This window comes from Bos grunniens, chromosome 5 (genome assembly GCF_055505025.1).
Source record: "Bos grunniens cultivar Pamir isolate PY7600 chromosome 5, Bosgru_T2T1.0, whole genome shotgun sequence".
Taxonomy (NCBI): domain Eukaryota; kingdom Metazoa; phylum Chordata; class Mammalia; order Artiodactyla; family Bovidae; genus Bos; species Bos grunniens.
The window spans coordinates 64,390,718-64,416,672 of record NC_141169.1 but is presented as its reverse complement, the minus strand read 5'-3'; the positions used below and the strand labels follow the sequence as shown (position 1 = coordinate 64,416,672).

The 25,955-nt window shown below is 37.8% G+C and overlaps 1 protein-coding gene across 8 annotated transcripts in view; it reads left to right on the top strand.

Moving 5' to 3' along the window:
- ANKS1B (ankyrin repeat and sterile alpha motif domain containing 1B) overlaps positions 1 to 25,955 on the top strand; it is a 1,153,827-nt gene that overhangs the window by 623,095 nt on the left and 504,777 nt on the right. For all 8 annotated transcript variants that reach the window (XM_086400851.1, XM_086400849.1, XM_086400852.1 and 5 more), the window contains exons 13-14: positions 6,109 to 6,698; positions 8,833 to 8,905. In XM_086400851.1, coding sequence (XP_086256977.1) covers positions 6,109 to 6,698; positions 8,833 to 8,905 — 663 coding nt within the window. The remainder of the gene's footprint in view (positions 1 to 6,108; positions 6,699 to 8,832; positions 8,906 to 25,955) is intronic.

The window sequence follows — 25,955 nt, the reverse complement described above, 5'->3', positions numbered from 1 at the left end:
TTTTTCATTTTTACTTTATTTTATTTTATTTTTTATTTATTTATTTTTTTTATTTTTTTTTTAAACTTTACATAATTGTATTAGTTTTGCCAAATATCATAATGGATCCGCCACAGGTAATTCTTAAAGACAGTAAACAACTCACCAGAAGACATACCTTTCATATGCAAACCAACCAATCCAAAACCATACTTCAACCACTTTCTTTATCAGGTTCTCATACTGGGCCACTACCCACGTGCCCCAATCATAACAAAACCAAGAACAAGATACCGAGGGACCGTCTCTATGGCCCAGAGCCTCTTGAAAAGATTTGAACTAACCAATACTAAACCTGTTTGCCTTGTTTTGTCCATTACTTCCAATAGAAACCACAATAAGGCTCTTGTCCACCGTGTCCCCACTCATTCTGCCTCCTAATACTGGTGCTTTCTATGTGCCTTCCACCACCACCCCACACCCCAATATTACTCCCTCCTCTTGGTATCTATGACTATAACCATCTATCTTTTCAGTGGCAACTGTCTTCTGATCTGGTAGGCTCATTATACTTGGGTGGGGTGGGAGGAACCTGTAATTTCAAACATCTGGGTAATGTATTATTTTATCTTCCAGCAGACTAGCCAGAGCTTGTTCACATAGAGGCAAGATTCCAAGAACAGCAAGAGAAGAAGCCCCAATGCACAAGTACTTTTCAAATCTCTCTTATATCATGCTTTCCATTGTTCAGCTCACTTCAGTTCAGTTGCTCAGTCATGTCCGACTTTTTGCAACCCCATGGACTGCAGCACGCCAGGCCTCCCTGTCCAATACCAACTCCCGGAGTTTACTCAAACTCATGTCCATTGAGTCGGTGATGCCATCCAACCATCTCATCCTCTGTTGTCCCCTTCTTCTCCTGCCCTCAATCTTTCCCAGCATCAGGGTCTTTTCAAATGAGTCAGCTCTTCACACCAGGTGGCCAAAGTATTGGAGTTTCAGCTTCAGCATCAGTCCTTCCAGTGAATATTCAGGACTGATTTCCCCCAGGATGGACTGGTTGGATCTCCTTGCAGTCCAAGGGACTCTCAAGAGTCTTCTCCAACACCACAGTTCAAAAGTATCAATTCTTTGGCATCCAGCTTTCTTTATAGTCCAACTCTCACATCCATATATGACCACTGGAAAAACCATAGCCTTGACTAGAAGGACCTTTGTTGGTAAAGTAATGTCTCTGCTTTTTAATGTGCTGTGTAGGTTGTTCATAGTTTTTCTCCCAAAGAGTAAGCATCTTTTAATTTCATGGCTACAGTCACCACCTTCAGTGATTTTGGAGTTCCCAAAATAGTCTGTCACTGTTTTCACTGTTTCCCCATCTATTTGCCATGAGGTGATGAGATCAGATGCCACGATCTTAGCTTTCTGAATGTTGAGTTTTAAGCCAACTTTCTCACTCTCCTCTTTCACTTTCATCAAGAGGCTCTTTAGTTCTTCTTCACTTTTTGCCATAAGGGTGGTGTCATCTGCATATCTGAGGTTATTGATATTTCTCCCAGCAATCTTGATTCCAGCTTGTGCTTCATCCAGCCCAGCATTTCTCATGATGCACCCTGCATAGAAGTTAAATAAGTAGAGTGACAATATACAGCCTTGACGTACTCCTTTCCTGATATGGAACCAGTCTGTTGTTCCATGTCCAGTTCTAACTGTTGGTTCTTGACCTGCATACAGATTTCTCAGGAGGCAGGTAGGGTGGTTTGGTATTCCCATCTCTTTCAGAATTTTGCGCAGTTTGTTGTGATCCACACAGTCAAAGGCTTTGGCGTAATCAATAAAGCACAAGTAGATGTTTTTCTGGAACTCTCTTGCTTTTTCTATGATCCAGTGGATGTTGGCAATTTGATCTCTGGTTCCTCGGCCTTTTCTAATTTTCACTTAAGTATTTTCCACAGTTTGTTGTGATCCACACAGTCAAAGTCTTTACGTAGTCGATGAAGCAGAAGTAGATGCTTTTCTGGAAATCTCTTGCTTTTTCTATGATATAGAGTATGTTGGCAATTTGATCTCTGGTTCCTCTGCTTTTTTTAAATCCAGCTTGAACATCTGGAAGTTCATGGTTCATGTACTGTTGAAGCCTGGCTTGGAGAATTTTGAGTATTATTTTGCTAGCGTGTGGGATGAGTGCAATTGATGCACTGACCAAAGCAAGGTACTTGGCCACACGTAACCTCTAAAATCCTATGGGAGGAATGGGTACAGGATGGAGTGTGGCTAAAGGCTAAAGGAGCCTGTGCACGTGGAGGTTGTAACTGCATTCAATCAACTGAATAGGTACCCAGCAGGTTCCATATCAGCTTCTCACTGTCTTTGCTTTGAGAAATTCTTAGGGTTTGGCCACTGAAATAGGTAATATTTGCCTTTTCAGAACTCTTGGTAAGAATGCTATCAACTGTCTTAATGGCAAGAACTATTCTTCAAAAGCCTAGGCTTATGAGCTAATAATTAAATTCTCTTTTACTGAGAGAAGGGACTGCTTGTGACTAGAGGACTTGAACATTATAAAGCACTTTTGAGATGTGATTATAGTTATTTTTATCAAATCACAGAAGGGATGGTAACCTAATAATAATATTCAAAGAAAAGTTTAAATAATGTTATGCTCCTAAATATCTCACTATAGTGAATATGATCAGAAACCTCTTGACTGTGATTTACAGGGTTTTTTTTTTTTTTCCCCCCTTCAGTTCAGTTTAGTTAAGTTCAATCACTCAGTTGTGTCTGACTCTTTGTGACCCCATGGACTGCAGCAGGCCAGGCCTCCCTGTCCATCACCAACTCCCAGAGTTTACTCAAACTCATGTCCATTGAGTCAGTGATGCCATCCAGCCATCTCATCCTCTGTCATCCCCTTCTTCTTCTGCCTTCAATCTTTCCCAGCATCAGGGTCTTTTCAAATGAGTCAGTTCTTAGCATCAGGTGGCCAAAGTATTGAAGTTTCAGCTTCAGCATCAGCCCTTCCAATAAATATTCAGGACTGAATTCCCCCAGGATGGACTAGTTGGATCTCCTTGCAGTCCAAGGGACTCAAGAGTCTTCTCCAACACCACAGTTCAAAAGCATCAATTCTTCGGTGCTCAGCTTTCTTTATAGTGCAACTCTCACATCCATACATGACTACTGGAAAAACCATAGCTTTAACTAGACAGACCTTTGTTGGTAAAGTAATGTCTCTGCTTTTTAATATGCTGTCTAGGTTGGTCATAACTTTTCTGCCAAGGAGCAAGTGTCCTTTAATTTCATGGCTGCAGTTACCATTTGCAGTGATTTTGGGGCCCCCCAAAATAAAGTCTGTCACTGTTTCCCCATCTAGTTGCCATGAAGTGATGACCAGATGCCATGATCTTAGCTTTCTGAATGTTGAGTTTTAAGCCAACTTTTTCACTCTCCTCTTTCACTTTCATCAAGAGGCTCTTTAGTTCTTCTTTGCTTTCTGCCATAAGGGTGGTGTCATCTACATATCTGAGGTTATTGATATTTCTCCTGGCAATTTTCATTTCAGCTTGTGCTTCATCCAGCCTAACGTTTTTCATGATGTGCTCTGCATATAAGTTAAACAAGCAGGTGACAATATACAGCCTTGAAGTACTCTGTTCCCTATTTCAATTTTTCCTCTCATACTCAAACTAAACTTCTTTATTTCAGAATTCTTGCTTCCTTCTGCATTATTTACCCATTACTGTCATCTCATACAAACCTACTTATTGTGTAAAGCATTATAGGAGAGCCAAGTAGCCCAGCAAGAAAAAGGAGACAATAAATTCAAACAGAACACCATATTTTACTTTCTCTTAGTATAAGCTTACCTCCATGAAGCAGGAAAAAAAAAATCCTTTTCATCCATTTTTTTCCAAATTCCAGAAATAGTCATAACCAGGAGAGACATATCACTTCCCACAAAGAGCCTATTTGATTGTCCTTGAACCCTAGATTGTTCTTTTATCTTAATAATAAATTTTCCAGGCCAATGGATATAAGTATCTGATAGGCCTTAGTTTGAATCTCAGCTTAACTACTTATTAGCTGGGGAAATTTAACAGCGTTAAGTTGTCTACATATTAATTTTGACTTCTAAAAAATGGATGTAATAGGGCATATACTCTAGCCTTAGAGAATTTAAGGCTGCTTTGCCTTACACTCCACGCACTCTTCTCCTCCAAGAAAAATCTCTGTTGCAAGAGGAGGGAAAAATCCATGTCCAGTATACTAGAAAGTTTTTATGAGAAGATAAAGTACTTGTGAGAGTACGGGGTGGTACAGATTGTTTCTCTTTTAGATCATTGTCTCATGGATCTCTCATCCTGACACTTTTTTCTTCTACTCAGCACTGTGTTAGGTCTAGGAAGGGAACATCTTCATTTGGGACAGCTAAAGAGGAACCTCTGTGAGGTCTGGAGAATATATAAAGCCAGGATCATACCTGCTTCTATTAGCTCCAAGAGAGACAAAAGCGTATGGAGCTGGGGCCAAACTTCAATTAAGAAAGCTGATTTGTCTGTAGCATTCCTTGGGCAATATCTATTGAGATTTATTGAGGTTGACAATTTGTTTACATATTCTGACCAAATCTCTTTCGATTAGATAACCATGATTGTTATTAATCATTTCATAGAGTTGTTATGATGATCACATAAGGAGATAGAAATATTACCTCTAATTTAGTGAGTAGTAAATAGCTCATGCCTAGTAAATGTTACTTGTTAACTTATAAAAACTTTGATGTTTTTGGTTTACAATAATAACTAACTTCTTTAAGTTGTGAATTAGCAAGTCAGCTTTGAATTTGTTATATTTTATCTACCACATTGGCTATATTTTACTTTTTCAGAAGACTAGGCTTATCAGGTAATTTAACTTTTGATCATGGCAAATATTTAGCTGAATGTTAATTAAAGTGACCAGTCAAAAAAGTAGACTGACTCCCTTCGCTAATTTCTTTGGCCAGGTTTTTACACACTGTGTCTTTAAAAGACAAACTAGGTCATTAAAAAAAGCATGGTGTATTTTAAATCTCAGGGCTTCCCAAGGGGTGCAGTGGTAAAGAAGCCGCCTGCCAATGTAGGAAACAAAGGAGACAAGGGTTTGATCCCTGGGTCGGAAAGATCCCCTGCAGGAGAAAATGGCAACCCACTCCAATATTGGGTTGCCTGGAAACCCAGTTTGCCTGGAAAATTCCACAGACAGGGGAGCCTGGCGGGCTACAGTCCATGGGGCCAAAAAGAGTTGGACATGACTGAGCACACGCACATATTTTAAATCTCAGAGAACATTTATGTTTCATCTTAGAAAAAATTAAAGTAATAAAAATTTTATTCTTTGGTTTCTTTTCTGGATTACATTTTTAAAGATCTGAAGAAATTGAAAAATAACTAAATCTGTTTCATAGAAGAAAGAAAAGGACAGCTTTGTGTTAGTAGTGCAACATCAGTTTCCTGTAAAAGGGTCTCACTTTTTAGTGACACTGCATTGTTTGCCTGTTAAGCATGGATAAATCCTTTTTGTCTAAATCATATAATTTGTGTAGAATTAATCTTAATTTTATATTTGAAGTAACACGTTAGGATTATTACCTTTCAATTATCCCGAATTATACTTCTTTTCAAGGTTTTGTTTTTTATTTTATTTGCTGGGAGAGCAAAGGGATGTCATTATATATGATCTTGATTTACCTGCCTGATGTCCTAACTGTACAATGATTCATTTACTCCAAAAGTTTGAACATGGGTGTCCCATATTAAGAAAACCTAATTTTGTTATCCAATATAAAATATACTCCCTGAGGACAAAGGAGAAGGGTGGGCAATTACTCAATTAATACCCAATTCATAACTTTGAAATACACCCTAAGGTATATCAGGAAGATCTGGTATACACACGCACACACACACACACACATTTATTTTATACACGGCACTGTAGGGTCATGGGTATTTCATAAAGTGAGGATATCACTGTGTAACAATAAATCAATTGTTTGGACATTACACAGGTTCAAAAGGGTGCTGCTATTGTATCGGGGCTTTCCGAGTCCTTTCCAAATGAGCATGCAGACCTTTTTTTTCTCTTTTGCAGATGATCTCTCTCATCAGGAGGACATTGATCCCCCAAAAGAATATGATCCTGGGCAATTTGCAGGTCTCCTTCATGGATCCTCTCCAGCCTGTGAGTCCCCTGAAAATCCATTTCATCTCTATGGGAAAAGAGATGAACGCGAAGAAGAAAAAGATGAAGTCAGTTTGGCAAATAGTCCTTTGCCTTTCAAGCAAACTCCAATAGAAAATAAATCAGAACCTGTGGTAAAGAAAATTAAACCCAAGGTGGTCAGTAGAACAATTTTTCACAAAAAAAGCAGCCAACTCGAAAACCATACCATTGTTGGCACAAGAACAGCTAGAAGTGGATCCCGGAATGGGGACCAGTGGATTGTGAACACTGGGGGATTTGTGGAGAGAGCGTGTACCCTGGGGAGAATAAGGTCATTACCAAAAGCCCTGATCGACATGCATTTATCCAAAACTGTCTCTAAATCGGATTCTGATCTCATTGCCTACCCTTCAAATGAGAAAACATCAAGAGTTAACTGGAGTGAATCTTCACCTGCTGATCACAGCTCTAAAGGGAATTCTGAAAGAACACCATCTTTCACTTCCGAATGGGAAGAAGTAAGATTTGTTCTTGTTATTCTTTACATAAAGCTTTAGCATCAAGAGAGTTTTGAGGAAGGGATTTTCAGCTTTTTAAGTCTTTCAGAGGAAAAAAAAATACCACAAATAGATCCAAGTGGAAGGGAAAAGTTGTAGAGATAATACATGATAATTTCACAGCGAGCATAGAAACAAACACAGTTCCACACATGAGGGGATATCTGTTGTTTCCATAGAAATTGATATCAAGCAGAAGTAATAACTAGCTATGAGGTACAAGAAAATGTTCACATTGTGCCCTACTAAGCATTGCAGCTGACAAATGGAGAAAAATCTTTGTGTTTTTGTTTGCTTTATATCATTTTGTTAATTACTAAACCCTGTTAGCTCATCTTCCTTCTTTAAAGTATCTTATAATTTCAGAAGAGCTTCTTATAATCTTAATATTAAACAGAAAGGTCCTGGCCCTTCTCCAAGTATCATACAAAAAACACAAGTTACTTAATATTTCCCTTTACAACTATTGGACATTAAAGAAAAATGTGTGCAGTCCATTATGACCAATTTAAGCTCTACTTAAAGACAAAGTCTTCAATTTCTTGGAATTACTCAGGAAGTAAATGCCCTTTTAAGGTTAATAATATATCATCCTTTCTCCATTAAGAGGACTACATCATAAAGTAATGAAGTCTCTTGCTTTTTCTTGAATTTCTGCAAAGAATGGACCACATTCTTCCTCAGCATTTCATTCTAAAATGTCACATTTTGTCTCTCAAAAGATTGTGCCAGTAGAATTAGGTTTTGAAGCACAATAGGTCACTAGAGTATTCTGAGAAATAGAAATGGTCTGGTATTGACATTCTGAATTGAGCTGTTTGAGAAAATCACTTAATCTCTCTGCATCTATTTCAGGGTGAACAAAATGGGACATTTAAGTAATGCTCATTGTCATTTCTGAAACCTGCTATCTCACTAAGGCTGCTAGGATGATGACCGGGTTTAAAGCATAAATAGCTAAAGCTGAGACAGTCATATTTTCCTACGAATTCCATAGTAGTAGTCTGATAGTTTACTCAGATCTATCCATTTCTTATATTTATTAACTCTGTGAATAATGTAACTTATCTCTTAGAATCAAGTTGTTGCCATTCCTAGATTCTTGTGATTATATGCTACAAATAAGCTTGTGGCTGGTCATACCGTTTAATCAGAACTTGGGTCCAGTGGCCACACTTCACTGGTCAGATGAGATGCATGCTCTCAGATCCAAGAGGAAGAATGACCGAGAAGATAGACATTGTCACGTGAACTTATCCTCAGCTCCTTCCCCTTCTGAGTTTAAAGAATTCACAATGTCTAACTTACTGACCCATGTAAGTCCAAACAAAGTTCATTTTAGGAAATTCAGAGAAAAGGCAAGCTGATTTCGAAAGTTTAAGAAAAGGAGATTAAATTTGTATTTCTAAAAGCAATTCAAAAGATGTCTGTCTCCCTTTAAATCTTTCTCTGTTGATCTCTTAATTGGAGTTTTGCAGTGGCAATAATATCAAGAATATATGCTTCTGGCAGTGGAAAGTCATTTTAAAATGCAGTGCTGTATGCTCAGTGAAATGAGTCAAACAGAGAAAGATAAATGCTATATGATATCACTTATATATGTAATCTATTTTTTTTAATGTTAAAAATATTTATTTCTCTAGAAGATCGCACAAAAGTCAGGAAGGGGGACAGAAGGCTATCAACTAGCCTATGTCAAAATCAGCTAGGGGAGGACAAGAGCTGCCTGAAGACACTGGTGTAATCTATGTAATCTATGTAATCTATGTAATCTAAAAAATACAACAAACTACTGAATATAACAAAAACGAAGCCGACTCACAGGTACAGAGAACAACAGGCTAGTGTTACCAGTGGAGGCCGGAGGGACAATACAGAGGTGAGGAACTAAGAGGCACAAACTACTGGCTAAAAGATAGGGTCAAGGGTATATCTTGCAACACAGGGAATACAGCCAATATTTTGTAATCACTGTAAATGGAAATAGCCTTTAAAATTTGTATAAAAAATAAAAATAAACAAGAAATTTAAAAAACAAAAGTGCAACACAAAGCAAATGTAATAATTCATTTTACATGTTTTTTGTTTCACACAGATTGACAAAATAATGAATTCCATAGATGTTGGAATTAACAGTGAACTTCGAGAAATTAATGGTGAGAACACAAGTAAGGAAATCTCTCTTTTATGTTGTAATGAATAAATGTACTCAGGGACTAGTTATAAAATGATAGGAGTCTATAGATAATTCATCTTTTACCATAATAATAATAGCTGCAAATTATTTCCCTCCATTCATGTCAAACAACCATGATCTCTAAACAATATCAACTATATAGATTTAGCAAACTGAGAGATTTTCTTCCCCATGTGCTATTTTACTATGCCAATTAACATTAATGTAGAGCTAAGTATGGGCATGCATGCATGCTAAGTTGCTTCAGTTGTGTCCAACTCTTTGTGACCCTATAGACTGTAGCCCACCAGGCTCCTCTGTCCATGGGGATTCTCCAGGCAAGAGTAATGGAGCAAGTGATCATTTTTTAAAAAGACTAAATAATTTTCGCTGAAACATATTTGTTTTAGTCTTTAAAAACTAAAAAAACAAACAAACAACAAAAAAAAAACCCTACTAAAAAAGTAGCAAAATCATGTGACTTTGATTAGTGACACAAACATGATATGATGACACATGTAGCTATCTCTTTCACACACAAATGCTGATAAACATTGAGGACTTTTCCAGTATCCAAAGAGCCAGCCTAGAAATGCATGTTGCCAGATAGTTCTTTCAGATATGCTTAAAGAATAATTTCAAAAAAACTGTAGGGAATGTTTTTTGTTTTTGTTTTTGTTTTTTTTACTGATGTGAAGGTAAGAATGTGTTTTCTTATCATAGTAAGTTCTCCATTACTGAGAATATTCAAGCAGAGACTTAATGCATTTCTGTTGGAAGACAGGTGACATTGAACAGTAATATTACAAAATTCTTCAGATAGTACCATAGAATTGTGAAAACGTTACAAACATGATTATAATGAAAATAAGAGTAAATGTTAAAAAAGCCACTTGGGCAAAATTGCCTTTGAAGGACATTTTAGTAGTCAACAATCCAGTTTATTTTCACTTAATTCTCTTCTTTCCCCCTCTTAGATTGCCATCCTATCCTTTACTCACGTTTTTCTACAGTGATAATGAAAATGAAAGACTCAATCCCCAAAGCATCATTACTATTAACAAAGACTGGTTCTCTATGCGCCTTAATTTTCACTTCTTAATTACACACTAATTATGCACTAAGTGATTGACCATAACATGTGGCATTCCAATTGACCATCAGGCCATTTGTGAATTACAGCTCTACTGGGCAGAAGGTTTTTCCCTCTTGAGACCAGCTAGAACTAGAGAAGTGATAAACAACCCTGTGAAGATGACATTCCATGTCTAATGTGTTGGGGTACTGAGTCTGGTCAGGAAATAACATGATGAAATAAAAAGTCAGACAGACATGAATTCATGTATCAGTCCTGCTGTTTACTAGCTGCTTGATCTTAGGCAACACACTCAGTTTCCTCATAAAATGAAAATATTAATATAGGATCATTGTAGAAACATGTTCAGTGGCATGAGAGTCGAGTCTGACATATGTAGACATGTATTAAATTTTAGCTCTCCATTGCTCTATCATGAGGGAGATGTTGTGTTAGACACTATGGGCATATGAAGAAAAACACACAGCAGCCCTTCTTTTAAGAACTTTATAATGTCTGCTAGTCTCACAGCTTTCATGTTCAATTTGCTGTATTCCCTGAAATTGTGATGTGTCAATTAGAATGCAGGTCATAACAAAGCTGACAGTCAGTTGGTACCAGGGAAGAGTAATTACTAAAAGAGACCATAAATTCCAATGCACCCTGGCAAAGAGAAGAGAAAAAATCTAGAATGTATTGATTTAAATGTTCTAAATTATTCTGAAATCTGAGTATTCTCTTTTCACTTGACAATGAGGAAGAGATGTGCAATGAAATCAACAGGAGGTAAATTTAGAGTGAACACGGGAAATACTACTTTACCAAATGTATGTTATCAGTGTCTGGAATTTTGTTTTGGAAGGCCACTGAACCAAGCATTATGCCTGGCTTCATCAGAGCTGCATAGTTTATAAGCATTTATGATGTTTGTTGCTAAAAACCTCAGAAGGTGATTCAGTTCAGTTCAGTCACTCAGTCGTGTCCAACTCTTTGCGACCCCATGGACTGCAGCACTCCAGGCCTCCCTGTCTGTCACCAACTCCTGGAGTTTACTCAGACTCATGTCCTTTGGGGGAGACTAAAACCATAGGCTATGGAGATACATGATGGATCAAGAATCAACACTGAATTTTCCAAACTCTTGCCCCTTATGTTTCATTGTTTTTATTTGCCCTCCCCTGACCCCACTTGCATTTCTAATTTCAGGTGTTTTCATAAACAAAATATTTATTGAACCAAAAAAGGATCTGGCTTCCCTGGTGGCTCAGACGGTAAAGCGTCTGTCTACAATGCAGGAGACCCGGGTTTGATCCCTGGGTTGGGAAGATCCCCTGGCGAAGGAAATGGCAATCCACTCCAAGACTATTGCCTGGAAAATCCCATGGACAGACGAGCCTGGTAGGCTACAGGCCATGGGGTCTTCGCAAAGAGTTGGACACAACCGAGCGACTTCACTTTCACTTTCCATCTCCATTCCTATGAATCAGCTCAAAGTTTGAGCAGTTTCTATGAATCATATAACTAGTTCCACTCATAGAAATCAGTTTTCTCTATCTTTTAAAAAGTTTCCTCAGCAGTTATATAGTAGTTAGAAACTGCTGGCAGCCCCAGTTGTCCAGGACTAAGACAGAAATAGAGTAAATATATTTACTGACTTTATTTTAGGTCAGTCCCTTAGGTTCTCACTCGGACTAACATTCATGGATGATTTTTACAAACACAATGTCTGGCTTCCCACTTAAGAAATCAGACTTAAATGCCAAACACTTTGGCAGTAGGATTCAATTATATTGAATACTTCATTTTACGTAGAACATCCTGTTCTTTGGTAATGCTGTACATGTGATGTGATAGTACATTTTATGTCATCATGTACACCCAGATATAAGATTTTTTTCAGAGAACAGGTTTTGAGGTTCAGATTCCAGTGTCATGTTTTAGTGGTTTTGTGACCTTTATTCTCAATTTCCTTCCCTATAAATTCAGATTTTTAACAACTCCCTCATAAGGTGGCAAGGTAAGCAGGTGATCAATAAATATAAACTCTCTTACCTTTTTATCCAGGTATACATAACTGATCCTTCTATGTAGAGTATGTACCACACAACAAGAAATACTTGGGAAATCTGATTTGCTTTTCTTTTTGACCAGTGAAAATTGTAGTTAAGCTTTAACTATTCATATTCTAAGTTGCTTTCATATGAGTCTTTCTTGAAGTTTTATTTCTTAACCATTGTCTTTGTATAACAAAGAAGTACTTTCAAGTTAGGAAATTTACCATGTTCACTGGAACCACTTCAGATTGTCACACTTTCTAAGAATCAGGCTGATGATCTTCTTGATGAAACTGAGGATCACTTAAGTATAGAAAGAAAGTGAAAGTGAAGTCGCTCAGTTGTGTCTGACTCTTTGTGACCCCATGGACTGTAGCCCACCAGCCTCCTCTATCCATGGAATTTTCCAGGCAAGAGTACTAGAGTGGGTTGCCATTTCCTTCTCCAGGGGATCTTCCCGCCCCAGGGATTGAACCTGGGTCTCCCGTATTGCAGGCAGATGCTTTACCATCTGAGCCACCAGGGAAGCCCACTTAAGTAAAGTGGAGGCAACAAGTGGCTCCCCCAGACCCGCTTATCTTACATAACAGCAAATACTTAGTAAAATCAAGTGCCCAGACATTGCCATACAGGGGTGGTAGATAATCTTATAAACAACCCCCCCTATTTCTAACTGGTTTCTATAATCTGCTAAACTACTTTAGGTGTATGGACTGTGTTAGATTGATCTCAGGTACCTGAATGTAAAATTAGTATTTCGTTAAAAGGTATTGTTTACAGCTGGGATTTTTTTTCCTCTTATACTTAAGATTGAATTGTATTCAGAGGAATATTCTAGAGTCTTTTAAAACTCTACTTTTGCCAATATATGAATTTCACCTAAATTGTATTTATAAATGAAAGCTATTAAAGTGAATTTGTAAAGGCTTTTTACCATAGACTGCACCATCTACATTGAATACATACAGCAATTCTGAAGTGATTTGCTAGAAAATACATAGCTCTGAAAGTTGTGTGTGTGTATGTTTGTGTGCACGTGTGTGTGCACATAGTCACTCAGTCATGTCCAACTTTTTGCAACCCCATGGACTGTAGCCCGCCAGGCTCCTCTGTCCGTGGGGATCTCCAGGCGAGAGTATTAGATGGGTTGCCATGCCCTCCTCAAGGGGATCCTCCCAACCCAGGGATCAAACCCAGCTCTCCTGCACTGCAGGCGAATTCTTTACCAACTGAGCCACCAGGGAAGCCTGAAAACAAGTTAATGATAATCCACCATCCTGCTTTCTAAGCTTTTGCTTTTCTTCCTCCAGGAGTCTAAGGACCAGGTAACAGTGCAGGGTTCCTCATAGCCATAGAGACCCTCCATGGAGAGTTTCTAGGAATTTAGGAACTCTCTAAGGCAGACTAAGGGGTCTCTCCTCCTGAGCTATGCTTCACCTTCTCCCTGGTCTACTGGAGGGAGAGAGCTCACATGGCCCTTTCCCCAAAGAGCTTCTATTTCTGAATGGCTTGGGCCGACATCCCCACAGCTTCACAAGTTGCTCCCCCTGATGCTTTAGTTGCTTCCAGGTCCCTGATATTTATTCACATGGCTTAGATCTGCATCCAGAGGGACTTTGCCACTGATGTAACTGATAGCTGACCTCCTGCTGAGATTGTTGATGAGAATATCATTCCTCAAACTGTAGGAGAGCATGTTTGGTTTTCGTTTTTTTTTTTTTTTTTTTTAATGTATTTAGAATTTCGAAGGCAATGGCACCCCACTCCAGTACTTTTGCCTGGAGGGTCCCATGGATGGAGGAGCCTGGTGGGCTGCAGTCCATTGGGGTCGCTAGAGTCGGACACGACTGAGCAACTTCACTTTCACTTTTCACTTTCATGCATTGGAGAAGGCAATGGCACCCCACTCCAGTACTCTTGCCTGGAAAATCCCATGGATGGAGGAGCCTGGTGGGCTGCAGTCCATTGGGGTCGCTAGAGTCGGACACGACTGAGCAACTTCACTTTCACTTTTCACTTTCATGCATTGGAGAAGGCAATGGCACCCCACTCCAGTACTCTTGCCTGGAAAATCCCATGGATGGAGGAGCCTGGTGGGCTGCAGTCCATTGGGGTCGCTAGAGTCGGACACGACTGAGCAACTTCACTTTCACTTTTCACTTTCATGCATTGGAGAAGGAAATGGCAACCCACTCCAGTGTTCTTGCCTGGAGAATCCCAGGGACGGGGGAGCCTGGTGGGCTGCTGTCTATGGGGTCGCACAGAGTTGGACACGACTGAAGCGACTTAGCAGCAGCAGCAGCAGAGTCCCCTATTAGAAAAAAGACAAAGAGGAAAGAAGCTGAATTGTATTCCTTTTTTCCTGTGTGCCAGATGCTATGCAACTTACTCTTGTGAACATTCAATTCTCCAAATAAGTCAGTGGTATTATACCCATTTTATAGATGAAGAAAGGGTAACTTGTTAAAGTCAGCTCCTTCAAATGTAGATTGATTTCTTCCTGAAGTTCATATTCCTTTCAATAAAATATGTTACTATAAAGAACAATGGAAGCCAGCCCTTTGGTTCTTCCTCTTTAGTTCAATTCATATGCATATGTACTATAGAGAGCCAACTGAGGTGTTTAAGTGTAAAACCAACCACTTGCTCTTAGCAAAACCTAACTTGGTGTGGAAGACTTTAGCTCAAACCCCAAAGCCCTCCTAAAGCACAAACCACATGGTCATATATTAAAATGAATCATAGACCTGAATATCTCCTACCTCCCAAAAGTGAATGCATATGCTAATAATGATTTGGGTTTCACTTATTTTCAGAGGAAGAATTTCCTTGCCTCCGGTAATATTCTTTTTTCCATGAACTGTTAAATTGTACATAAAATCCTCTCTGTGAAATGCTGTGCAACAGGCATAATTTATTTTTGATTTTTATTTCTCTTTGCAGCACTATTTTTAATAGAGCCAACTGGGGGAAGGTGGGTAGTAGAATACGTTAGCTTACAAGCACACTATTTTGTCTAAATCAAGAGAGAACTTATTTTTATTATTATTTTATATAACACTTCACTGAGTAACTCGTTTTTTTCCCCCAGATAGATTAAATCTAAGAAATCCCTCAATAATAGAATAACCATGTAGCAATATGAATTAAGTGAGCATTAAACTAGCCTGAGTTCACTAATCTCTATCAAGAGATAGTATTTAATCAACCAAGCAATTGTGTCCTTAGCAAAATAGACCCTAAAATTTATTTAACATCTTTTATTCTAAATAGTCATTAAAAACTAAAATAGCCTACATAATATAGATTTTGATCACTAGAATATGGCTGAGATTCTCCGGTTTTGAAAGTACAAGTAATATTCATATGTGAAATTCAGTTTCTCTTAAGTATGAAATAATTGGGTGTTATTCTCTGGCCTAATATTTGCTTATGATGTATCAATAGTTGGAACCTGTACATTGTTTTCCCTTCAACATAATATTTAACCTTCTAGAAGAGGCCTAGAGAGGTGAGCAAGTGCTGTCTTCAACTTATACTGATACCCTTTCCACACCATCTTTCATATATGATCAGTCAACATCTGTTCCCATACATCCCATGATGATAAGTTCACCACTTCCAGAGATAATATATTTTACCACTGGGAAGCTCAAATCGTTAAAAATTCATGTTTTTCAAGTCCCTTCTATCCATTTTCCCTTAAAAAATCTTCAGTGATACAAAGGATGAATGCTGCTGCTGCTCATTGCTCAGTCGTGTCCATCTCTGCGACCCCGTGGACTGTAGCCCACCAAGCTCCTCCAACCATGGGATTTTCCCGGCAAGAACACTGGAGTGGGCTACCATGCCCTCCTCCAGGGAATCTTCCCAACTCCAGGGATGAATAATGACCCATTACTTTTAATAAATTATGAATATCTTAAGGATAGACTTTCCCAGTGACTCAGCAGTAACAAATCCGCCTGCAGTTCAGGAAACATGGAGATGTGGGTTTGATCCCTGGATCAGGAAGATGCCCTGGAGAAGGAATGGCAACCCACTACAGTATTCTTGCCTGGGGGACAGAGGAACCTGGTGGGTCACAGTTCATGGGGTCACAAAAAAGAGTCAGACATGACTAAGCAACTAAACAACAACAACAAATCTTAAGGATATGGCTGATATTTTTGATAGACCACACACCTCTTGCACATTTACCATTAAGCTGGAGAACAGTTGCAAAGAGTCTTCTTTGTAGACACTTTAAAAATAGTAGCTGCATGACTTCCACATAAATGTCAGAGCATTTTACAAAGTCTACCATCAATAACCTCATACTTGGGAGAGTAGGAGGTAAAAATAATTAGGAGTGATTTGAAATATAGATACAGACCTTCATAAGTTATAGATCATCATAATGATTACTTTCAAATTTGTTTTTGATACAAATTTGTTTTCCCAAATTATAATGAGGAATGAAGTGATAAACATGAGTCATTTACCCATGAGAAAAACTTTAAAGCTTATACTGGTTGTTCTATGATACACTATTCTGATAACAAAGGGTTTCTTATCTACTAATATTTTTGATACTTGAGTATAAAATTTTAGAGAGTTATATAAATTTAAGAACAATGATACCCAACAATGTCACTTTTAGAAATGCATCCTAAGGAAACAGGACAAGAGCAAAATATGTATATGTGTGTGTGTATATATACGTATATATATGTCATTTATGATCATTGAAGAAATAGAATCAAACCAAATTACCATTTATAGAGATTTGTAACATCAGTTACTGTAATTCCGTATGATGAAATGTTGAATAGCTAATTAAAAATGACATTGTGTCTATTTTTATTACTGTGGAAATATAGCCATAATATACTACTTAGTGGAAAAAGTTGATAACCAAATAAATTATCATCCCATCTTTTAATGCACATGCATGAAAAAGTTCTGGAAGGACATATGAAAAAAGTTAACAGCAGATGTCTCTGAGTAAGTTTATCAGTGACTTTTATTTTCTGCTTTCCTAAATTTTCCAAAATTTTTATAGTAAGCATCACTCACTTCAGTCACTTGGTTGAGTCCAACTCTTTTTGACACCATTTTCATTGTCTACATCATTTACTAGAAGAAAGTATGCATGAATTTAGTAAATAAATAAATAGTAAACAAATGGCTATTTATGCAGTCACGAATATGCAAACGTGTATATGTAAACACTTATACATGAAACATATAAATGTTACAGTTATCAGTCCTTACCATTATCAGTTAGTCATTCAGTTGAGTCTGACTCTTTGCAACCCCATGGACTGTAACCCACCAGGCTCCTCAGTCTATGGAATTCAACAAGCGAGAATATTGGAATGGGTAGCCATTCCCTTCTCCAGGCAATCTTCCCTGCCCAGGGTTCAAATCTCGGTCTCCCACATTGCAGGCAGATTCTTCACCATCTGAGCCACCAGGGAAGCTCTTGGTGGTGATTAAATTTTGCCAAGTGAATGCTTTATTGAATGTGATTAAGTCTTTTTATCAGTTCTGAGTTAAAATAGGTGTGCTTCAGTGGTTTCACAAAAGAGATTCATTTGATTTCTTTTAGTTTTTATTACTGGAAAAGCTATTTTTAAATAACTACACAAATTTTTTAAATACCCATAACCCAACCCCTGATCAAAAATGACTTTTTTCTTTTGTCCATGTCCTGGTCTGTGTATATATTCTAGTGACCTTCTAGCCTTTGTCTATGTACACAGTCAATTTGTATATAATAATAATTTTATAGATAGAATTTTACAATCTTCATTTTCATATTCAGTTCAGTTCAGTCGCTCAGTCATGTCCAGCTCTTTGAAACCCCATGGTCTGCAGCACATCAAGCTTCTGTGTCCATCACCAACCCCCTCTAGCTTGCTCAAACTCATGTCCACCAAATCAGTGATGCCATTTTCATATTACCATTTCACAAAATTCTATTATCTTACTTTTTTCTCTTATTCCCTTGCTTCATTCTTTTTATGAATATCCAGTGTTAGCATGGTGTATATGCTTCCACTTTTCTTTAGGTTCATGCAATCCCAAATAGAAAGATGATAGATAGATAAATAGATGAATGTTGCTTGTGCTTTAAAAACATGAATTCATGCTGTATATATTTCTCTGCAATTTATTCTCATTTGACATTAATCATAGTTTTGCCTTACTTTTATAATCAGTAAAAATCTATGAAACAAAATTGCACTGGTGAAGTTCACTCTCAGAGAGGAAAGGAGGTCTGATCTGATTCTTACTCCTACCACTGCACTAACTTGCTGCTCAGTTCAGTTCAGTTGCTCAGTCGTGTCCAACTCTTTTGCAACCCCATGGACTGCAGCATGCCAGGCTTCCCAGTCCATCACCAACTCCCAGAGTTCACTCAGACTCATGTCCATTGAGTCAGTGATGCCATCCAGCCATCTCATCCTCTGTCATCCCCTTCTTCTTCTGCCTTCAATCTTTTCTAGCATCAGGGTCTTTTCAAATGAGTCAGTTCTTAGCATCAGGTGGCCAAAGTATTGGAGTTTCAGCTATCAGCATCAGTCCTTCCAGTGAATATTCAGGGCTGATTTCCCCCAGGATGGACTGGTTGGATCTCCTTGCAGTCCAAGGGACTCTCAAGAGTCTTCTCCAACACCACAGTTCAAAAGCATCAATTCTTTCGTGCTCAGCTTTCTTTATAGTCCAACTCTCACATCCATACATGACTACTGAATAAACCATAGCTTTGACTGGATGGACATTTGTTGGCAAAGTAATGTCTCTGCTTTTTAATATGCTGTCTAGGTTGTTCATAACTTTTCTTCCAAGGAGCAAGCGTCTTTTAATTTCATGGCTACAGTCACCATTGCAGTGATTTTGGAGCCCCCAAAAATAAAGTCTGTCTCTATTTCCACTGTTTCCCCATCTATGTGCCATGAAGTGATGGGACCAGATGCTATGATCTTAGTTTTCTAAATGTTGAGTTTTAAGCCAACTTTTTCACTCTCCTCTTTCACTTGCTGTATGACTTGAAAAATAACACCTCACAATGGACCTCAGTTTCCTAATTTAAAAATTAAAAGATAGAACTAGATCTTATCTCTATAATTCCATGACATATTTTATCTTTTGTCTTATGGATTATTCTTTGGCAGAGTGTCCTTTAAAGCTTTCCAATTCTTAATTTCTTAAGGACAAATTATCAATAAATCTTCAATATGTGTATTTCAACTAGCTTCTTCTAGGAATGTTGCCAGATCCTCATTTACAATGCTTTTAAAATATATTAATGTAATAAAAGTTTATTTTATTTGGTACAGGTGTATAAGATATTTAAGTTCTTTGTTTTTATATGCAAAAGTGACTTTCTCCTAAGAATCTCAATTCTTTTAATAAACCTTACCTTTTGCTAATTCTTAGGAGACAGGGTTTCCCTGATGTTTCAGACAGTGAAAAACCTGCCTGCAATGCGGGAGACATGGATTTGATCCCTGGGTTGGAAAGATCCCCTGGAAAAAGGAATGGCTACCCATTCCAGTATTCTTGCCTGGAGAATTCCATGGACAGAGGAGCCTGGCAGGCTACACAGGGTTGCAGAGAGTCAGACACGACTGAGTCACTAACACACACACGCTAAATTACTAGCTGAAATCATGTGCAAATGATTAATGATGTGCATGGGAATAATGAAATAAATTTCTGATACTGTACTTTGTCTGCTTCTTGGATCCACTGACCTTCTTATAAAAAATCTTATTGACAGAAAAAGTACTTAGCATTTCAGTAGTGTATGCTTTTCCTTAGGTAGCAGGTACCGACCAAATACTCACAGTGGCCCATTTCTTATCCACTGACTTGGCTTGACCAAGTCAAAGCACACTCCCCCACAGGTTCCTGAACTTTGGCTTGACCCCAAAACTAAACAAGCACTAAAATGCAGACCATTTTTCTTAAATGTTGATTCCAAATCAGAATATGATTGAGACTAAGCATACAACTTGCCCCTGAGTTTCTTGGCAACCAAGACAAAAGTGGGCTACAAAACTGTCATCATAAGGCATATTTTCAAGGCATGTAGAGAAAGGAACTCTTTCCTAGCTTGAAACTCTAGAAGGAATTTCCCCCATGCATCATTTTGTGAAAGATATATAACTCAAATAGGAACAATGCTTTGATTAGAATGCAGGACCAAGGGGCAGTGATCTACTTGTGACTTACACATAGACAGGTGTACAGTGATAAGGAAGTATCTCTGTACAGACCTTTCTTCTGGGGACTTTTAGCTTTCTCCAGGACATAAATGAGCACATATTCTAGAATATCGGTGTTGTTTTTATTTACCCTTTCAAAAAATGCCTTCTTTATGTAAGCTGTTCTATGTGTTAATGACTTGAGTATCAGGATTTCAGGGGTGCTTAATAAAATTACAGGCATACTCTAAAATATTATGTGACAGTGAGGTTGGAGAGCTACTCATCATGTGTGAAAGAGTATGAAATATGGTATCAGAAAATGTGAGAGTCCCAGTTCCATCCCTTGCTGGCTGTGTGATCCTGGACAAGTTACTTCATCATTCTGAGCTTTTATTTTGTTATTCTTTAAAAAGAGGATAATAATAATTTCTTATTATTATAATTAAATGAGATAATTTATATAAAAGCACTTGTAAAGTAAATCTGTTAGTCATTATGATGTTACCTCCATAGAAAGCTCTTTAACTTTTGAATTAGAGCTCACTGTGTTCATTTTTCTCTCCAGGCAATTGAATGCAGTTTATAAGCACTCAGTAAAATAGTTGCTTTATATCCACATATGGACTATTCACCTTCTAGAAAGTTTCTTAAAATAAATAAATACGCTTTTCTTCTTGAAGAAGTAACCAATAAAATAGATTTTCTAGTTCATTTTTATATATTAAAGAAAAATTTATTTACTCTATTAACAAAATAAGTAAGGCCATTTCCCCCACTAATAAAAACAGAAATAGGAAGAAATTCCAGGACAATGAACTAAGATCAAGTGTGTGTACACATGCCTGATTACAGTACAATTATTGACAGTTTGATTGTTTTTCCACCTACAGGCCAACTCTCCTCAACAAACTTGAAAATGTAGGCAGTAAATTATTTCTTAAGTGATTATGCTAACAACTCACTATAATATGGAGCTTTGAGAGCCTGAAGACAGAATATGAAAGATATGGCTAGATATGCTGCTGTCAGAGTCATCTAGACTCGAGGGAAATTGACAACATAGGCACAAGTTGTGGGCATAGGAAAAGAAGATGGAGTGTCTGTTTGAATGTCCATTGTTTACTGATATTTAACCCTTTTTGAGTCACCAAATGCTTTGAGAGTTTGATGGAAAACATGAGGCCTCTTGCAGGAAAAATGCAAATATACTTTTGAAAAAAGTTTTGTTTTCAGTCTTTCCCACACATAAACCTATATGTATGTGCATATAGGTATACATGTACAAATATGCATTCATCTTGAGGGAGGAAAAACAAGTGATATGCAAAGGAAATGTAAGCAGTAATGAAAACTTACCAGTTTAAAAAAAGATTTTCCAAACTCCTGAGAGTACTCCAGACTTTGAATTTCCAGAGTTGAAAGTTTTCATACACATGATTAGTGCTAAAAATATCACCGAAGTCTCTCAGAGAAAAACATAGAGCCTCTGTTCCATTTAGGAAGATCTAAGCATGAGTTCCTATCTTAAATAAACATCAGACATAGTCTAGATTTGGAAAAGGATTAAATGGAACATTTCAAATTATGAGATGTTAAGTAAGAGAATTTCAGTGAGCTTAGGTTTGATATCTAATACAAATTTAAGTTAAGATATATTTTATCTGCTCACATATTCCTGAATCAAATGTGGTTTTATGCATGTTTTTGGTTCAGTGATACAAAGGACATGGGAATATGCCAGACGCTTTCAAATTCCTGTGGGCTCACAATGGTCTCCTTAAACCTGAGTGACTTTTACATCCTAAATTTCTTTACGGATCATCTATAGTCTCAGTTTTAAGATTTCAGAGAGAAGAAAACTTTAAGAATTCATAATTTTAACTTTTTGAATGTTAAGAAATTTTCTTCCTAAAGATTTTAATTTGAAGTATGTATGAATTATTATGTGTATTCTTTCTCCAATTTTATCCCTCCATTTTAAGCTGTTTTACAGGTGTCTCAGTGGTAAAGAATCTGCCTGCCAATGCAGGAGACATGGGTTCAATCCCTGGGTTGGGAAGATCCCCTGGAGAAGGAAATGGCAACCTCCTCCAGTATTCTTGCTTAGGAAATCCCATGGACAGAAGAGCTTGGCATGCTACAGTCGATAGGGTCGCAAAACAGTCAGACACAACTTAGTGACTAAACAACAACAAAACATATTCTACACACTGTTCTTTATCTTACTTTTTAATTTTTTAATTAAAATTAATGGGTATGATTCCACAACAGAATATAGAGCACTTCCTGGTATTTAGTTGTATGAAGTAGCACAATTAATCCTCCTGTTAGTAGAGATCGCTTTCAGTATGTTATTATAAACAAGGCTGCAGTGAATAACCATATTTCTTTACACTTGCAGACATATATCTGTTGGATATATTCCCAAAAGCTAACCTGCTGGTTCAGGGTTTATGGGTACTTGAACTTTTGATAAGTATTGCTAAATTGAGCTTCTTAGAGGTTTTAATGATCTACCCCAATACCAGCAATGAAAGGAAGCCTCTTGTGTCCTGACTGATACACAGTGTTGTCAGACTTTCAGACCTTTATCTACTTGACAGGTGAAAAATAGTATCTCTGTGCCATTTCTTGTATTTGAGTAAAGCTGAGTTCTTTTCATATGCTTAAGTTTCATTTATATTTACTCTTCTCTTTGAACAATCTGTTCATAGCCTTTGCCCATTTTAGGAGATGTTGTTGCTCTATTTCTATTGATTTGAAGGAGTTCTTTATTATTAGGCATATAACTCAGTGTATTTGACAAAGTTGTAACTACCTTTCCCCTGTTTCTTATTTACCTTGTGGCCTAATCTGTGAAGCAAAAAATTTTAGATTATTTTGTAATTGATTTAATCAAGCTTTTAAGAAATTAATGATTTCAGAGTTTTGTGTTTTATTAGGAAAGGCCATCACTCTGAGACTATAAAGGAATCCTTGCATAATTTCTTCTAGTACCTTTATCGTTTTTGTGTTTCTATATTTGATCTGTATGTAATTTTCTCTTACATAAGAAATGAGGTATGGATCAAACCTTATTTTAATTGATGATGACTCAATTCCCCCTAAATCATTTCACGTGTTCCTTACTGATTGGAGATGCACAATTATTTTATGCTTGATATCCAATGATTTTGCTTTTTATTCACGTTCTATTGTGTGTCTTCTGTGTCTGCATCTATTCATATGTTAACACCACACTGTTTTAGTCATTAAGACTTTAAAATGTGTCATAATATCCATTTTTCAAAGATCATATTTTTCTGTCCAGCAAATTCATGCTGGCATTCCAATACATTTTAAATGTTTGAACACTACCTACCACCACTCTGTTTCTTCAAGGCTTACAGATGCCTAATTTATCCTTGGAGGGCGTGTGAATGACCCTGGTCCTGCAAACTCAGACATAGGCCAGAATTTTGTAACTGACAATCATGTTTCAAAACTGACTTCTTAGAGGTTTTCTAGGCAGGTGGAAGATCTTAGCATACTCCGAGGGCCTTTAGAGACAGATGGCTGGTCTTGTTGTTCAGTTGCTAGTCACGTTTTACTGTTTGCAACCCCATGGACTCCAAAATATCAAGCTTCCCTGTCCTTCACTATCTCCCAGAGTTTGCTCAAACTCATGTCCATTGAGTCGGTGATGCCATTCAACCATCTCAACCTCTGTCATCCCCTTCTCCTCCTGCCTTCAATCTTTACCAACATCAGGGACTTTTCCAATGAATCAGCTCTTTGCATCAGGTGGCCAAAGTATTGGAGCATCAGCAACAGTCCTTCCAATGAATATTCATGGTTGATTTCTTTTGGGATTGACTGGTTTGATTTCCTTGCTGTCCAAGGGACTCTCAAGAGTCTCTTCTAGCACCACAATTTGAAGGCTTCAGGTCTTCGTTGCTCAGCCTTCTTTATGGTCCAACTCTCACACTGATATGTGATTACTGGAAAAAACATATCTTTGACTAGATGGACCTTTGTTGGCAAAGTGATATCTCTGCTTTTGAATACACTGTCTAGGTTTGTCATAGCTTTACTTCCAAGGGGGCTTCCCTGTGTGGCACAGACAGTAATGAATCTCTCGGCAATGTGGAAGACCTGGGCTCAATCCCTGGGTTGGGAAGATCCCCTAGAGAAGGAAATGGAAACCCACCCCAGTATTCTTGCCTGGAGAATCCCATGGGCAGAGAAGCCTGGTTGGGCTACAGTCTATAGGGTCGCAAAAGTCAAACACAATGGAGCGCCTAACACTTAGCTTTTAGTTTATTTCCAAGGAGCAAGTGTCTTTTAATTTTGTGGCTATAGTCACTGTCTACAGTGATTTTGGAGCCCAAGAAAATAAAATCTGTCACTGTTTCCATTTCTCCCCCCTGTATTTGTCATGAAGTGATGGGACCAGATGCCATGATCTTAGTTTTTTGAACGTTGAATTTTAAGCCTGCTTTTTCACTCTCCTCTTTTACTTTCAAGAGGCTCTTTAGTTCCTCTTCTCTTTCTCCCATTCGGGTGGTATCACCTGCGTATCTGAAGTTGTTGATGTTTCTCCTGGCAATCTGGATTCTAGCTTGTGATTCATCCAGCTGGTTGGTCTTTACCTGGAGCTTTATGAAAGTTTTTTGTTTTCTAAGAGCGTTAAGTTGACTAAAATTGTGATAAGAATATTTTTGTGTACCTTCTCACAGGAGCCTTTGTCCATTCTTCTCAAAGTCCAACCAAACTTTAAGATATTGTAACTTTTCTGTAATGACTATAGTTGATTTTCTGCTTGACTCTAAGATTCATCGCTCCCTAGAATTCACTACTTTCTTTTCCCTTTCTCTTACTCTAAGGCAAAATCTTATTTGTTGATTTGTTGACTGGCAGCTGGAGGGAGGGAGGAAGACAAGCATCTTTTTTTTTTTTTTAATTTGTACTTTTATATCATCACCATCATTTATGATTAGAAACACTTGTTTCACAGTTGGATTCTACTTACTGATTGTCTTGTCGAAGAAAAATTGCACTGGATGGAGTTAAACAGGAGGAAGTCTTATTCAAGACTATTGCAACAGAGGAGAGAGACTGAACTCAACTCCCCTGAGACAAAGGTGGGAGAGATTTTAAGAACTGGAGTGAGCTAGTAAAAAAGTACCAAAGGACAGTTAGGGGGAAGGTAGGTCAATGTAATCGGGCCATCCATGTTTGCTAATCGATACTTCTTGTTCCTCCCAAGTATACTTTTTGTTCCTCCCATGGAACCTGGGAGATAGGGGCAATATCTTTTTTGATGACTGCATTTCAAAGACGTGACTTCCAAGTCCTTAGAAAGACATTCCTGGATTGTAAAACCAACAAGAGTCAGGGAGAAGACTTACATCTCAAAGGAATAGAGAAAGAATTTACAGTTTTGAGTTTTCTAAAGCAACTGTTCCAAGAAAAGGGAGGTAGAGAGATGAAACCTGCCCAAAGTTCAGCCAAGCTGAGCAGAACATTACCCCACAATGACTCCATTCAGTGGTAACTTGTTTTATAATTCATTCAGTTACTCATTCTGCCTGTTTTTCATTCAGTTACTCATTCTACCAGATTTTTTATGGGGATTCTCTTGAGAGAGTCATCTGATTACTCAGAACATTCTCACATGATATTCTGTATTTTCCAATCAAGCTGAGTTAGAAGGATCATACTACCAAGTAC